At 36.9% G+C, this 16580-nt stretch overlaps 1 protein-coding gene across 1 annotated transcript in view; it reads left to right on the forward strand.

The window, feature by feature from the left end:
* The window catches only part of STXBP5L (syntaxin binding protein 5 like), a 216844-nt gene that overhangs the window by 69022 nt on the left and 131242 nt on the right, over window positions 1-16580 (forward strand). The window contains exon 2 of the mRNA XM_026065486.1: window positions 12772-12872. Coding sequence (XP_025921271.1) covers window positions 12772-12872 — 101 coding nt within the window. The remainder of the gene's footprint in view (window positions 1-12771; window positions 12873-16580) is intronic.

Raw genomic sequence — 16580 nt, forward strand, 5'->3', positions numbered from 1 at the left:
CAAAATGAAAGCTAACAGTAGATATCTGTGTTTCACCTCTCAAAAAGATTTCTGTTTTGCCTCTCATGCTAAAGCCAAAGGCTTTAACTAGTCAAGGGTSRCCACCCTTCCTGTTAGAGCCAAAGGCTTTAACTAGTCAAGGGTGGCCACCCTTCCTGTTAGAGCCAAAGGCTTTAACTAGTCAAGGGTGGCCACCCTTCCTGTTAGAGCCAAAGGCTTTAACTAGTCAAGGGTGGCCACCCTTCCTAATCCTACCTACCTTTTATGTACTAAAGCCTATGTACATAGCCATATGGTTATGCAACCAATATCTCAGACTTCTGAAAATCAGTGTGGGAGAAGTGCTCACAATGGATTTGTGCATGCTGTCAGGCTGGATTTCTTCCTCTTTGGCTGCCGGTTTCTGTTCTCCATTTGCTCATGCTACATGCATGATAGATTGCTCTTAAATTCCCTTTTAGATAGTAACAACTGCCTCTCCCCAGGCGAAACCTAGCTTAATAATTATAATTAATACAAGGACTTCTCCAACAGGCAATGTGAATGGTCTACACCATGTCTTGCTTCTTATGCCAGTTCTGTATTCCAGCAGTATTCCTGCAGGCTTCCTTCTCGCATCACATTGCAAAAACACAGATAAGATGGATTTAAGGCATTTTTCTCATTGTCTTTGGTGGAGGAGACCTAGGCCCTTCTCATGTTTTACCTTGTGCTGTGCTGGACCTGCAGCTGTCTGCATGGCCATATGTGGAGCCAATGCCACTTTATGCTGAAGTGTTTAGACCTAGTCCTGAGGGGCACCACATAAAATCAACAAAAATTAGCCCACATTAAGACTTGTAATGAGAACCACTAGGTCCCCATGTAATCATGCACAGAACAGGCCTGTGGTGTTATATGTGGTTGTTTTGGCATGCTAGGCAAGCTGTAAGGACATGCAAAGGACTGTGGATAGGCCTCAAATCAAGGATTACTCTAATTCTGGCTATTCAATATAGAGGCAAATGTTCTGCTGCATGGTATCTCACTATAAGTAGCTTGGGTGTGTCAGTTCATACCAGTTGGCCCAGAACATATAAATTGCCTTCTGAAGTAGATAACAGGTACTATAGAGCTAGCCAAACAATACCACAATCCATGGTAGGACAGGACTACTATGACAGTGATGCAGCTTCAACATCTTTTCATCCTGTTAGAGAGGGATCTGGATTATTGCAAGGCACCCCATGTTAACACATTCTTGCTGTTGATGACCTGATATAGCCTCCGCATGAGAGCTACACTTCAGCTATGCCAGTGTTTCGGTTCTCTCAATTTCTACAAAGTATAATCACTTAGAGGGTAGCAAAGCTGTAAGTCTTTTTTTCATTTGAATTGCCAAGGAAGTGTAAAAGCAGTTCTGATCCCTTTTAACTCTGGTCCAGCAAGATTCAGAATTATATTGTTCTGGAACTCAAATGACATATTAGTATTGCAAGTTTGGGGATAGTGTCCTGCTTCACTGAAGCATGCAGACTTTGAAAAATTTGCATGGAAAGATTGGAATCCTGGAAGGCATCTGTTAGATCCTGTTTTATTCTCAGAAGTTAACAGTCCTTTTTTAAAAATGCTAACCCTCTTTGGAAGTTACTCAGTATTCACCAAGTATGCTTTCAAATCCTTACTCATGTTTTAACCCATGTTAACTAACGTGATTATAAATTTTAATGCAAATAAAACATAAATGCTTAATACAATGGACATCAAACATATGTAGTTTGTGTATTACAATCTGCAAGTGTTTAATTAAATTGGCAAAAGTATGGTTCATACTCATTTACACTGAAAGGGCTTTCTAAAATATGGTTTAACCAGTTGCTGGTTATCCATTTCATGTAATTTAAATGGAAAGGTTGATTAACTATGGTCTATAGCATTTTCTATTCAGAAATCTGATGGAGGGATTATGTGGCCCAGGAGGATTGTAAGAGTGATAAAATGTAGATAACATTTAACCTATATCTTGCACTAGAAAGGGAGTAATGCCTTTTCCATATAATTTGTTGCTGAAAACTTTTCTTAAAAAAAATCTTCAGATCTAAGATAATAGAAGACAAAGCTAGTTAAAGTTAACTGTCTGATATTTGGGATACCTTTGAATACGTGCACATTTATAGCATCATCTGCATCCAGTTTTGAAAACTGAACCTAAAAACTCCACCAAATAATTCAATGAAACTTCGTCAAACTCTAAACAATTTTCTTAAATTACAGCATTCATTTTTCCAAATTCTGGTTTTTTTCAAACTTGAGTAGCTTCATTGCCAGTTTTGTCTTTTACTCATAAATAATTCTTGTGTACTTTACATTTCTCTCCTTCCTCAACAAATGAAATTCTAGATTAAGATCCTTCTTTACTAAGTGTCAAAAATAAGTATGTTGATTCACAAAAGTGCTGAGTATTAATAAACCCTATCTGAAATTTTTGGAAGCGTCACTCTTCTATTTTTCTGGAGCAGGAATGAAATTTCTACCCAATTCTGCAAGTTGAACCTGCTTTTAATAAGTCATAGAATGTAAGGTCTTTTTTGTGTTGTACCAGAGCCTCCTGAAATCATTCAGTACTAAATAGATGATAACAGAGCTGAAGCAGCTGATGAATTTGAGGAGTTACTTATAACCTGACTAAAAAGCTGTAAGCAGTTTTCTCTTAAGTAATAAAACAGTTTTAATAATTTAGGCAGCACTGCACTGCCTAAAAGGAATGTGATGTATGACCTCAGAATCTATATTATCTTGTGGGTGGATAAACAATGAAATATCTGAATGGAAGTCTTTTAAAGTAAGTATTTCTTTCGGCATCTTGATATTATAGAGCATACCCCTTTGGAACAAAGGAAATGTTCAAGAAATCAAGCAAATGAACTATAAACCACTTATCACTTACAAAGCCTGATTCAAGATCAGGTGTTGTCTTCCTCTCTGCATTAGTGCCCTTGTGTTAGTGTAATTTTGTGTGACTAAAGTGCCCTTGTATAATACAAGGATATATAGGGATATAGGGATACGATGATGATACTTAGACTACTCTATTAAACAAAAGTGTTCTGTGATTCTGGGCATGGAAATTTTCTCACGGTTACTGAAAAAGACTGAACATGAATCATCATCAGTCCACTCTTGCTTCAGTGCCTTAAGGTTATATTTGTACGGTACCGCTCATTGCTTATTCCAGTATAATCAGAAAACTTACAGAATATTGCCTTGATTTATGAAGCTGAGTTCTTACGGTAGGAACTTGAATCAGAATACAAGCTCTACTTAACAAGCTATTATTGGACAGTCACCTCACTTTCATAATCGATTAACTGTCTTGATAGCTAGTGGTCTGGAAAGTTTTCAGGGAGTAACTGCAAACAAAAAAGAAAAAAACAGGTTCAGTTTTATGAATCAGATTGATTTGTTAGGCTTTGCATTTCATTGTGAATCTAACTTTGAGAGCAAATGCAGTAATTATAGAAAGCAATTATTTTCCAGTTAAAGGACTTTCAATAGAAAGTCTTGCTGAGATGCTCATATTTTTTCTAAGAAGTATGGAATTATCTCGCCTTCTCAGTTGAAATTTTTCATTCTTTGTTTCAGTTCTGAAATGATTTTTTTGACAAGTCTAAGCAAAAGTAGGTTGGGGAGAATCTTATCACATGATAAAAGTAAGATCCAGGATGTTCTTATTGCAGGACTGATGTCTGAAAGCAGAAGAATGGCCCACGTTAAGTAGTTGTGCTCCTGGAATAAATTGCTCTTGCTTTGATCAAACTGGGAGTATGAAAATGGTGTGTTTAGTGTACACAGTAGAGCTTGACTTAAAGCTCCTTACATGCTTATGGAACACAGAACTGTGATTGTCTGGCACTCACTGGTGTGAAGTATCTGGCATGACGAAGTGATCAGATGTAATGAGGGCAACCTTTGATTATTCTGAAAACATAAGGAATTTTTCTTCCCCACATCTATATTAGCCAAAATAGATACTCATGCACTTTCAGATTAGAAGGGCACACTATTCGATCATCTGTTCTCATCTCCTGCAGACTAGAGGCCTGGCCACATCACCTTCATGACCTTGTTCTAATTCCAGTGGTTGTGGATGAAATTAGAACTTGGAAAAATATGAAGTTTTATTTTAAAGATTTCCAGTAATGTCTAATTGCTGTCTCTGTTTAAAAGAGAAAGTGCAATGTGTATTCTCAAGCTCTTTCATGACATGGATGAAGGTTTAATAGATTATTTTATTTATACAACTTTTCCATAGCAACGACAGGAGGAAGTAATATTTGGAAAAATGTCTTTTTATTTTTAGATATGTTTATTTCGAGAGGACTTTTGACTTTTAAAAAAAAATTGATTGTGATCACTGTTCCTCATAACTGACAGCTATGAGGAAAACAGCACCTTGTGATCACTGTTATAAAATTGCTAAAAATCCAATGAACACTTTTAACTCTGTGCTGTCAGAAAATATGAGAAGTCTTAAGTTTTGATCTTATGTAGAGCATACGTAGTATTCCCCTTTTTCTTGTAGAGCAAGGACAAAATTTCTTAAAACCTACTCTGAACCTATTATCAACAAATTTGGGGTAAAGTGTACAAACAGATAAAACAAGTACTAACACAACATCCACACTTACCTTTCAAGTGCAACACTTTTTATTATAAAATCATTATAGATAGATAGTTACTTTTTTTTTCTGTAGCTGTACATGATGTAATCTGTGTAATGTATGTTGTGGGTATGAAGCAGATACTGTGTTAAATAATAGTATCTGAAAGCTGAGAAAACAGTTTAAAAATGGCTGACTTAAAGCTACCTGTATGGTTTCTGTTGTAAGAGAGAGTATGTTAGACTACTGTCTGTGCCTGGGGTTATAGATAGCCAGCAAAGCGTATAATTTGCATAGTTTTCCCAAAGGGCAGTAAATTGAATAAAATGTAGTTTTGTCATTGGATTTTTTTATCTATATCTCTATGTGATGTTGTGCAGGCTCCCTGGTTATGTTAAAGCGGCTTTCTGGCTTCAGGACATTTCAAAACATACAGACTTCTATTTGTAGCTCAGCTGAGTTTTCTGTAGTCTGCAGTGTATATTAGGATTAGAGTATTATTCTTTCCCAGTTTATTCCTTCATTCTGTAGCATTTTATCAGATGTGTATATAAAGAGTCTTTTACAGATAACCTCTTATGTCTATTGCCATATTCTTTATACCTTTGACTAAACTTGTGTCCTCTAGCTCCTCTGAAATAACAGCATCTGTGTATGTAATAAATGTGCTCTTCACTCACTTCTACAGATTCGTTTCTCACTCGTTGCCTCTCTTGTTTTGTTTGTCTGTGCTAGTGAGCTTGCTTTGTGACTACCTGAAAAAAGAGGTAGCCCTTCATAAATGCAAATTCATAATGTCATTTGTTACTACCATAATAGAAGTACGGCCTCAAATTATAGAGCTTTCAGGGCTCCTGCCAGAGAACATGGAGCTTTTACAGGCTATTAGCTAAATAGCTCCTTTTGGGGGAAGAATTTAGAGCTAGATGATCTCTGTATTTGGTATAAACAGGAAATAAGGAAGGACTCAGCCACTAAGAATTAGGCTGCACTATATGACAACCTATACATGTCTGCCAAGGACTGACTTCCTGGGTACCTTGAATATCTGACAAATGGGTTGGTTTTTTTCAGTCAGTGTTTTAGTATAAATGTGAACCTCTTAGAAGGGACTTATATAGATAGATTTCAAATGAAATGTTATATTCGGTAGCAAGCCTTGGCTGAAATCTTTGCAACAAATAACTTATTGTGGTGAACTTTTCACCTTTCCATTAAATGAGCTTCTCTTTATTAAAATATATATATACAAGTGGTTTATATGAACTTACCAGCCTGCATGTTTTTTTCAAAACACTGGTCAGGTCATTACCTCCGAGTATCTGCTTTTCACAATTTTCTGTTTGAGGTTTAGGATTGATCGAGTTCAGTTACATGGTGATTGTATTTGTATTCAGTTTCTTGAATAGATGATTCTCAAAATGACAAAGAGCTTTCGAGGTAATCTTGCAAAGAGATGAAAATGTATAGCCCTATGAGTGTTGGTAATGCTTTTGGTGCCTGCAGATATTTTGAGAAACAAAATAACTCCTAAAATGTTCATAGTGGTCAAAAAACTAGTGAATTTGATGTGAATTTTCATTTTACTTGAATAAATGGTCAGTTATATTTTTCATGGCATTCACCCAGCTATCCAACCGTACTTAACATTTTGCTGATAAGTATATATAGACTTGCCATTAAATACAAGCTGTCTATAAGTAGCTTATCATCCTGAAGGAAATGAAGGCTGCCAGTGGCAAATATTTCAGCCTTTGTGTAGCATGATGGGCATCTAACTGTTCCTGGGATAGATTCTACTATAATTTGTACACTTTAATGAAGAAATCTGTGTCAAAAAAAATACACAAAGCAAAGGTCATTGTAGAGAAAAGCTCATGCTTATTGGCACCAAAAAGTTTGTCTGTATTTATAAAACACTCCAGGTTTAGGATCTTAAAGAGCAGCCAAGCATAGCAGTATTTCACCTTTTGGTAGCTAAGGGGAAGAGAGAAGAGCTCTTTATTAACAGCCAAATGAACTCGAGACATAATGCAGCTCTTTGCAAAACTGAATCCCTTTATGTTCAAAACAAAAAAAACACTAAGAGTTATTGTTTAATGAAGCAGTTTCCAGTGAATCCACAGCAAATAGCAGGTCATACAGTTAGAATGTGGTTGCATGTCCTTTCTGAGGAATTCAGTGAGTTCAGTTACATGTAGTTAACAGAATAAGGGGTTGGGAGGGGAGTTGTTTTTTGCAAAGCAGTAGGGAAGTCTCAAAAAACATAAAGAACGTTTAGTTACCTTATCAAACTGGGAACTAGAGTTGTCAGTTATAGTTGTATAAACAAAGGTGTATTGAATTTAAAGAATAATAAAATGTTGTATACCTTTTACATTGTATTAACGAAACCTTTACTAAGATGATGTGTGGCTATGTTTTCCATGCTTGAAAGATGATGAAAACAAATTATAAAAAAGTAAGAACTATTCACGATCTAACAAAACTGCTATGCAATGTAAGAATAAAGGAGCTCAGGGTTTTTACTTTTATTATGCAAAAGATGGATACAATACAACTTGATCATAGTTTCAAAGCACCTACAGTAGGAAATTTCTGCTGATAAAGTTACTTAATTTAGCATACAAAGACATAATGAGATCCAAAGGCTAGAAACTGAAGTTAATGTGTGCATTTTACATATAACACAACATTTCTAATAATAATGAGGATAACTTGACACGGGAGTGATACACTTCAGCAATCATGGATTCTTTGCTACTTGGAATGTTTAAATGAAAATAGACTGTCTCACAGAAGGGGAGTAACTCAGCTGGAAACCCATATGAAGTATAAAAATTAGGATTATGGAGTTTGTTTTATTTATATCAGAATATAGACTATCCCTACTATACAGAGAATTAACATATGTGAGGTTTACAGACATTCCAGGAAGGAACCATAAAAAATGTGTGTTTGAGGAACTGAAAGTGACTATACGTAAAGTCAGGGCACCAGTCCAGTAGTGCAAGTCTAGGTGATAAACTTTGACCTAAAGATAATTTTACTGTATATATGGTGTTTTCTTGTTATCTGTGACAAAATCCATCTCGTGACAAGGAGACAACTGACTAACCTTCTGGATGTTTTGGTTGCTTAGTATTTTGGTTAAATCATTTGACCATTCTATTCATTATTTAGTTAGATACATTGGTACATTTTAACTGATAAATCACTCAAATCAGTGGAGTAGTTCTTCTGCAAGAAAAAGCTGTCCTATATTCAAGTAACATGCTAAATCAATTTTACGGTTGGTTTATATAATGGAGTAACACCATCCCACAAGCATCTGCTGTTAGTGTGCTGCATATTCCTACTCAAACATGCACCAGTCAGCGCAGATCATATGATGGCACCTCCTGCAAGCAGCATTGCTACATCTGCAGCAGCCCACAATTCCTGAATGTTTTAAAGGAGAGGCTATAAAAGGGATTGCCCTTTTCCACCTCTGTATCTTTTAATAAAAATGATGAGTGTGAGCTTCTTCAGACCATGATTTCTGCTTATTAATCCCTTATTTTAGTGTTCATTTCTGTATGCAGATTGCTTTTAGTTTTGGGACAAGTTAGTTAAGTAGCTGAAAAATGCTGGGGTCATTTATTCGCATGGCTTTTTTCTTTCTTTTTTCTACTATGGAGTTTTGGTTTTGAAAAGGTGCCATATATAATTTAACCATTTTAGTTGACATTGGATATTTATATTAGCTACTTGGCATGCCTTGGCATAAGGTCCTTTGGGACACCATGTCTTCAGCTCCTCTATCTTGCAAGTATACAAGGAGAAACAAATCAGACTACAGTCCTTTTTATTTCAAGACGATTTAACTTGAAAACATTTGGATCTGACGCAACTAAAGAACTGCACATCTTGAGAAAGAAGAACATGTCTCACCTTTGGATGTTCTGATCCTAAGGAGTTGAACACCTGCTGCAGGAAACGCTGGTCTCAACTCCAGGAGTCAGTCTGAAAGTATCTGTGCTTTTGGTTCTCAGTAAACACACAAGACTTCAAGTCTTTAGATTCTGTTAGTACTAACTTTTGAGAAGAATGAGAGACATTAGATCTATCTGTACCATATATTAACAATGAATGCTGGAATAAGAAAGCTGTGGGGTACTGATGAAAGTTGCTACCATATACCATGCTTATGAGAAGCTTGGAAACAATTATCCTTATCTTGGGTAGTAGGAGAAAAGACCAGAGAAATTGTTTTGTTTTGTTTTAATTTTTATTATAAGGTGTTCTCCTTCCTTTTCAGTTTTTCTACAGATTTGTGCTCCTCTAACCACTGAGGGAAAGAGTCTAGCTGACTCCTCAGATTCTATTATTTGTATAGCTACAGGACAAACTTGAAGCAATGTAAACAGCATACTTCACTGAAGGTCAAATGTAATGCATGTATGTAGTATGTTGAAATATTCTCCAAAACACTGTTGCATGCAGGAGAACACAGAGCAAAATATTTCATTTCAAATTTACAGATCGTAAAAATAGGGCATTAAATGTTTTCTAAAAGAACATTTCCTTGTTAGATGTTACTACTGTCACACTAATGCTGCTCATTGCATGTAGACAAGTTCTGATTCTATTTGTTTTACTCTGGATCCCAAACTTAGTTTTCATCTTTTTCCCTTTTATGTATTAATTAGTATAATCTGACATGTTGCCTGTGAAGACCCTTAGGAGCTTTCACATATTGATAAGAGAGAGGAGACAGTGACTAGCTTTTAGGCTTGAAATCTGTGATGTGAGGTATTTAGGTATATCAGTATTAGTCCTCCCTTTTAATATCTTCAAAAAGTATTCCACTCTCCCTGTTAGCAGAGTCATTATTTAATAAAAAGACAAAAGTAAAAGAATAAATTCAGTCCAAACCTTCCACTACTACTACTTCTGCTATATGTCCTGGTAGAGGATACTGGTATAAGAAGGTTTGATGAATTAAGATTTTACTCCTCTATGCTTGGCAACAAAACACAAAGTTTGCAGAAGATGGGCTAAAGTGCCAAAAACATGTGTTGGGTCATCCTCTTTCTTCAATTTCTTCTGCTGGAAGGACCCCAACGCAGCTCCCAGAATATTCGAAAACCACCATTGGTCAGTGACAATGCTGTTATTTAAGCATCAGTCCATACTTCAGAGCAACTGGCCAGACTGAAGCAGACAGTGTATTTTATCTCTTACTTAAGTAATTTGTGAAGTACTTCTTGGCAAATGCATATGCAAGTAAATGTGAAATATTGGCGAGTACTTTGTTTGGAATATGCTGAATAAAATCATTAGGATGTTTCCCAGAAAACTGATTTAGCTTCCTGATAATGAATGGTGATAGCTGATTAATCAGGGCAATATTAGGGTAATTTTTATTAATAAAAATCATTAGCTAGTACCCTGTATTTATATTGAATAAAAAGCTCAAGTTAGAGTGAAGGCTAGTAATGGGGAGCAATATAAAAATGAGGGCCACAGAACAGTCATTCAAAATGGACTAAGGGATCACTTATCAATTCTTAAAATATATCCTGGACTACCATATTGTCCATTTTAAAAAGGTAATTCTGTCATGAATATACATGGAGTTTTTTCATCTGTTTCACACAACATAGTTGTTAACACTATACTTCATATTCCTCTCTTCTTTTGTTCTATCTTTTGGTAAATTTCTGGAAGAGCAGTTTCTGGTTAAACTCTCTGACTCAGACTGGAAAGGCTGTCATCTAAGTTAGAGAGGTTGCAATTAAGCATGCAGAAGAAAAGATCCAAAGGGAGCAGACAGAAAGCTTCATCCATGATATATCTGGACAAAACGATGCATTGCTTTGCAGAAACATCTACGTTAATTCTGAGTGAAGTAGGTGGGTTGTCAGAAGCAGTGCAATTGTGGTTTCACTCAAGAATTGGTATAGAGCATGTAGTGCACAGCTAGGCTTGGGTATCTCTGCATGGGGCTGCATTGTGCTGTGTTGACAAGACAGCAATAGTTACATGTGGGCTTTTATGTAAATGTGATATGACTCACTCTAATAAGCACTTTCTTAGTTTAGAAAAAAAAAAAGAAACTGCCACAGAACTATTACTGATCTTAGTTCTAAATCACTAATTTTGTATTATCTTGATGAGTATGAAAATCTGACACACTCATGTGTAATGTGAACCAATAATGTGTAAAAAGAAATTTAAAGTAAATCCTGCTGAATCTTCATGTTAATTTGCGCTCGTTATTTCACATGCAAAAAAGCAGCCAAGAACAAATCGCTCATAATTGCGTGTTTCAGGCTGATGGTGTTCATACTTTAATTAAAACAGTGGAAAGTTGGTGTGAATTCTTTTGGTTTACAGCAAGCAAGAACAATTGAGGTTAGTTAAAGGTTAATTAGAGGTTAACTGATAGGTCTTTTTTTTTTTTTTCTCCCCCCTCTTCTGGTGATAACAGAAATGTTAGGACCCTTGACTCTGACTGCAACAGATTGGGCAGGCCTGGTGTTGATTGCTACTGCCAACATGAGAGTGGTGCTGCAGTCCTTCAGCTTCAGTTCTTAATCAACGAGGTAAGGATATGCTTATTCAGGTTCTTCCATATAAATTTAAGTGAATAAAGTAATTGGTGTATTGTAACTGAGAGATATTCCATATGGCAAATTGGACCAAAAGGTCCAAAAAAAAAAAATCTGAAAGACGTTTACTGTACAGACTTTGAGAAGACTATTTAAGAGACTTCATGCGAGGAATCACAGAATCAGAATCACAGAATGGTTGAGGTTGGAAGGGACCTCTGGAGATCATCCAGTCCAACCCCCCTGCTCAAGCAGGGTCACCTAGAACACGTCGCACAGGATCGCGTCCAGGCGTGTTTTGAATATCTCCAGAGAAGGAGACTCTACAACCTCTCTGGGCAACCTGTTCTAGTGCTCTGTCACCCTCACAGTGAAGAAGTTTTTTCTCATGTTCAGATGGAACTTCCTGTGTTTCAGTTTGTGCCCGTTGCCTCACGTCCTGTTGCTGGGCACCACTGGAAAGAATGGATTACTCTGTATTAGAGAAGTCTCACCTTCATAAATTGCATTTGCATACGTCAATATTGAAAGGAACAGACGCTAGGATTAGGAATGAAATCCAAGATGCAAAGAGAGCGCTTTATCTCCATTAGACAGTCATGATTGGTATGACCTGATCTTTTAGTTATATCCTCCCCGTCCCCAGAATTGAGCATCGCCTGCTGTTTAGGCAATATCTATTTCCTCCGTGCCCTACAGATATGCAGGGATTGATCCTTTCTACCAGACCTGATTTGAGGTATAAATTTAGTAAACCTCTGCAGCAGAAGTAGGTAGCTTCCTCTGCATTCCCTTTTGCCCTGGCCTCACTGTTCCATGATGAGGAGAAACATAGTAGGAAGGAAGAAGAATATGGTTACTTCCAGCTGTCCAGGCAGCTAGAGATCTGGACCTTGGAAGAAGTCCACTTCTTGGGGACCAGAAGCAGAACCAGTCTTCAGAGCATTATTGTTCTGTGACAGAGACTCCTTCCTTTTGTCTCTCTTAGTTCTTCATAGTTTCTCTCCCTGTGCTAACTGTGCCTACTTTCTTACCTGCTTTACCCAGTTTCAGTTTTGAATTTCTTGTTGTCTTAATGTGACTTGTAAGCTGTGCTTGGCACTGTCACTTGTGTATGTGTGTATGTTTGAGCACTAATCACTTTTTCCTTCAGTTATATCCTTCAGCATCACCTTTTTAAGTAAACACTGCTTCTCCCCCTTTTCGTTAATCTCTATGCTTGCTCTCATCACTGTAGAAATATGTGAGAGTTCAGATGTATAAGCTTCATATGAAGCTTTAATTTGCATTTTAAATTGATGGAGTTTTAATTTAACTTTGCCTGATCTTGTACAGATTTAAAATGTTTACATTTACCAGATCAGCTCAAATTGAGTGTTTTTTATGGTAGAAAATATTTTTCTACAAGAAAGCAAATATTTCTCAGAAACTGTACAGCTTCCTACAGCCGAATCACTGAAATTGAGGATCACTTAAAAATAAGACAGAATATGCAGAAAAATAATCTATTGTGCCATATTTTGTGTCTGCTCTAGGGTGCTTTGGTCAGTGCAAGTGCAGATGACACGCTTCATTTGTGGAATCTCAGACAGAAACGACCAGCTATCCTCCATTCTCTGAAATTTAATAGAGAACGGTAAGACTGTATAACACAAAATGATAATCTCGTTTTAAAAAAATTACTTTCCATGTTTTCAATAATACCTGCTTATTATTTTGTTGTTCTAATCGAGGATATAATTTTTGTCTTGAATTTTTTTCTTCCATTCTTTGAATCTTCTTTCCAAAGAACAAAAACACTTTGTTTTGCAGCAGCCTTCTCAGAACTAGAAAAACTTTGTCTACTTTTGTCAAAATGTTTTTCATTTGACCTTCTATTTACGTGAACTGGTGTGAATAGTAGTTCTTTTTTAAAGGTTGGGCACAAGCAGTGATCATTTAGGCTGGTCTGTTGTTAAGTACAAGCCGGGGTACCTCAGCTGCTTGTATCAGGGAAAGAATTTGTTTCTCTACCTTGAAAGGATTTTTTTTTGTCAAATACTGGAATTTTGGCATAAATAATTTGTGATTTTACATTATTATGGTAAATCTCAAATAAATCCAAGTCCTGCTTTTTTAAATTTTACTTTTTCAGTACAAAATTGTATACATTCCTACACAAAATAGATCACATCAATGGTTGTTATTTTCAAACTCAAATAGACAGAAGTTAGGCACCTTAATCTGTATTTAGTTGCTCAAGTAAAGCATGCTACAATACTAGGGAGGCTGATTGTTACACTTATACTGATATTAAGACAAAGGTTGGTGTTTCTGTTAAGGAATTAAGTCAGTAGTCAGAAGAACAAGTTTCAGTGCACAAACACAGCAGCGGTTTTCTGCAAATCCTTGAGCAAAACTGTTATTCTGTACTTCATCTTTGAGATGGATTTTTTTTTAACATAACTATAATGCATAGCACAGTTCTGATTGGAGGTTTAAGCAAGATTGTAATTCTGTTAATATATGCACTCAGTCTTTCTGGAGGTGCAGTGGTGAAAGCAATCAGTACTAACTTCACCATAGCTGTGAAGGAAACAGGTTAATCAAAGCATTATCTGGAGCAAATCTGAAAATTGCTATGGAAATAGATTTTTTTCTGTATTATTTATTATTCACATCCATACTGTGAATCTGTATCTATATTGTGCTTGCACTTAAATGTCATCAAGTTGCGAGTTTTGTTGTGGGAAGTACTACATAATAATTTAGAAAATATAAATTCTGATTTCAAAGAGTTTATAGTGTATAGGAAAAATATGCTAAGTGTTTGGGACTGGGGTGGGTAAATGGGTATGGGGGAGGATGGCAAAAATTATATGTACATTTGCTAGCTGCTTCTGGAAAATAAGTTGTAGTTTTATATACGTAAAAATTTTCGTATCTTGGTACTCTCATGAGGTAGGTAAATTATCCCCATTTTGTAGTTGATCGATCTAAATATTGTAGGAGTTATTCCAGTATGTCTTGGTCTAACTTTTCCAGCCAGAAACCTTCCAACCTTCCTTACGACCTAAGGAATCTATACTTATAAGAAAGAATGCAGTCTTTTTGGCTGTCCTTTTTTTTTTTTTTTTCCTCCTCAGAGAGGCTAGCATGGTATCTTGGTCAGAATTGTTTTAGAATTTCTTGATCAAATAAACTCACCCATACTTGGGCTTAAATGAGAGCAAAACATGTGTCATAAAATTTTCTGCAAATTTCTTTTGCTTCTGATAGCTTAAAACACCAGGCAAAATATTTGGAAGCAAGTTATTTGGAATTCTGGAAAGCTTTGTGTAAAACTAAATTTTCTGTTGTACCACATTTGAATTGAGGTTGAAAAATGTTTTTGTTTAAAGATATAGTTATTTGTAAAGAAAAAGGAAAGAAAGTAAAAAGCATAGCTAGCTAGCTAGCTAGCCTTTTATCAAAATCTAGTAAATTGTGAGTGGGAAAAAAACCCCAACAAACTAATATCAGTTCTATTATGCATATTTTAAGTAACTGGTACAATCACGATCCCTGAAAAGCACTTAATTGGTACATTAAAGGCTATCAAGTAAATGTCCTGATCCACTGGTATATAATTATGGCAAATAAGCACATCCAGTTTTAAGTTTAAAAAGGGGTTTTGATAGTATGAAGAAATAACTCTATAGACAGGAATTCTTTCTTGTTGAGAGTTCAGATGCAGTTTAGCTATGAGTATGGAACATGTTTCTGCTTCTAATTTTACTCATGTTAAGATGGAAGTGTCTGTGTTTCAGTTTGTGCCCATTGCCTCGCGTCCTGTCGCTCGGCACCACTGAAAAGAGTCTGGCCCCATCCTCTCGACACCCTCCCTTCAGATACTTGTACACATTGATAAGATCTCCTCTCAGCCTTCTCTTCTCCAAGCTAAACAGGCCCAGCTCTCTCAGCCTTTCCTCATAAGAGAGATGCTCCAGTCCCCTAATCATCTTTGTGGCCCTTCGCTGGACTTGCTCCAGTAGTGCCACATCCCTCTTGTACTGGGGAGCCCAGAACTGGACGCAGTACTCCAGATGTGGCCTCACCAGGACTGAGTAGAGGGGGAGAATCACTTCCCTCGACCTGCTGGCAACACTCTTCCTGATGCACCCCAGGATACCATTGGCCTTCTTGGCCACAAGGGCACATTGCTGCCTCATGCTTAACTTGGTGTCCACCAGCACTCCCAGGTCCTTCTCAGCAGAGCTGCTTTCCAGCAGGTCAACCCCCAGCCTGTACTGGTGCATGGGGTTATTCCTCCCCAGGTGCAGGACCCTGCACTTCCCTTTGTTGAATTTCATGAGGTTCCTCTCCGCCCACCTCTCCAGCCTGTCCAAGTCTCTTTGAATGGCAGCACAGCCCTCTGGCGTATCGGCCACTCCTCCCAGTTTTGTATCATCAGCAAACTTGCTGAGTGTGCACTCTGTGCCTTCATCCAGGTCATTGATGAAGAAGTTGAACAAGACTGGACCCAGTACTGACCCCTGGGGGACACCGCTAGCTACAGGCCTCCAACTAGACTCTGTGCCACTGATCACAACTCTCTGAGCTCTGCCATTCAGCCAGGTCTCAATCCACCTCACTGTCCACTCATCTAACCCACACTTCCTGAGCTTGTCTATGAGGATGCTATGGGAGACTATTTGCATATTTCTCCCTTGAGAGATTATTAAGATGGTAATTTTACTCATATAGTATTTTTGTCTTCTTGATGTGCAGTTTGATTTAGATTTTTCTTCCTGAACATTTGAGAGATTTATTTTATAAAATAATACAACATAATGCACTTGTACTTAAAATTCTAATATTTTTATCTCCACATGTGATGAGGAAGATCATTGTAGTAGTCCAGATTCTTGATTAATTTGACTTAAATCAATTGGATTTCACGTAGAACCAGTTTATTCCAAGCTTTTAAAATATTTGAAGCAAGATCCGTAGATCTCTTTGACTCTGTTAGATGGATGAACGCTACTTAAGTCTCTGTGCATGAGTCTGTGTGTTTTCTTCTATTGTGCCAGTCTTCATATTGTTGAACAGTTTAATTTGGTTCTGTTTCATGACATTTAAGATAGCGGAATAATGGACCAAAATCTGCTCTTCATAGTGCTTATGTACATGTGTAACTAACTATTTGAGTCAAATTTCCCCAAGTATATACATTTCTCCTCTCCCAAACATCAAAAACACGTTTGTTCTTTTCTTCAGATGTTGGCAGCAACATAGATGAATAGTGCAGAGAACTCTGTAACCACGATCTGTGTTTGTATTTAATAGCTTATCTTTCGTTTGCCATGTAACATTCAGTATTGAG

This window comes from Apteryx rowi, unplaced genomic scaffold, assembly GCF_003343035.1.
Source record: "Apteryx rowi isolate R43461 unplaced genomic scaffold, aptRow1 scaffold_228, whole genome shotgun sequence".
Classification (NCBI taxonomy): domain Eukaryota; kingdom Metazoa; phylum Chordata; class Aves; order Apterygiformes; family Apterygidae; genus Apteryx; species Apteryx rowi.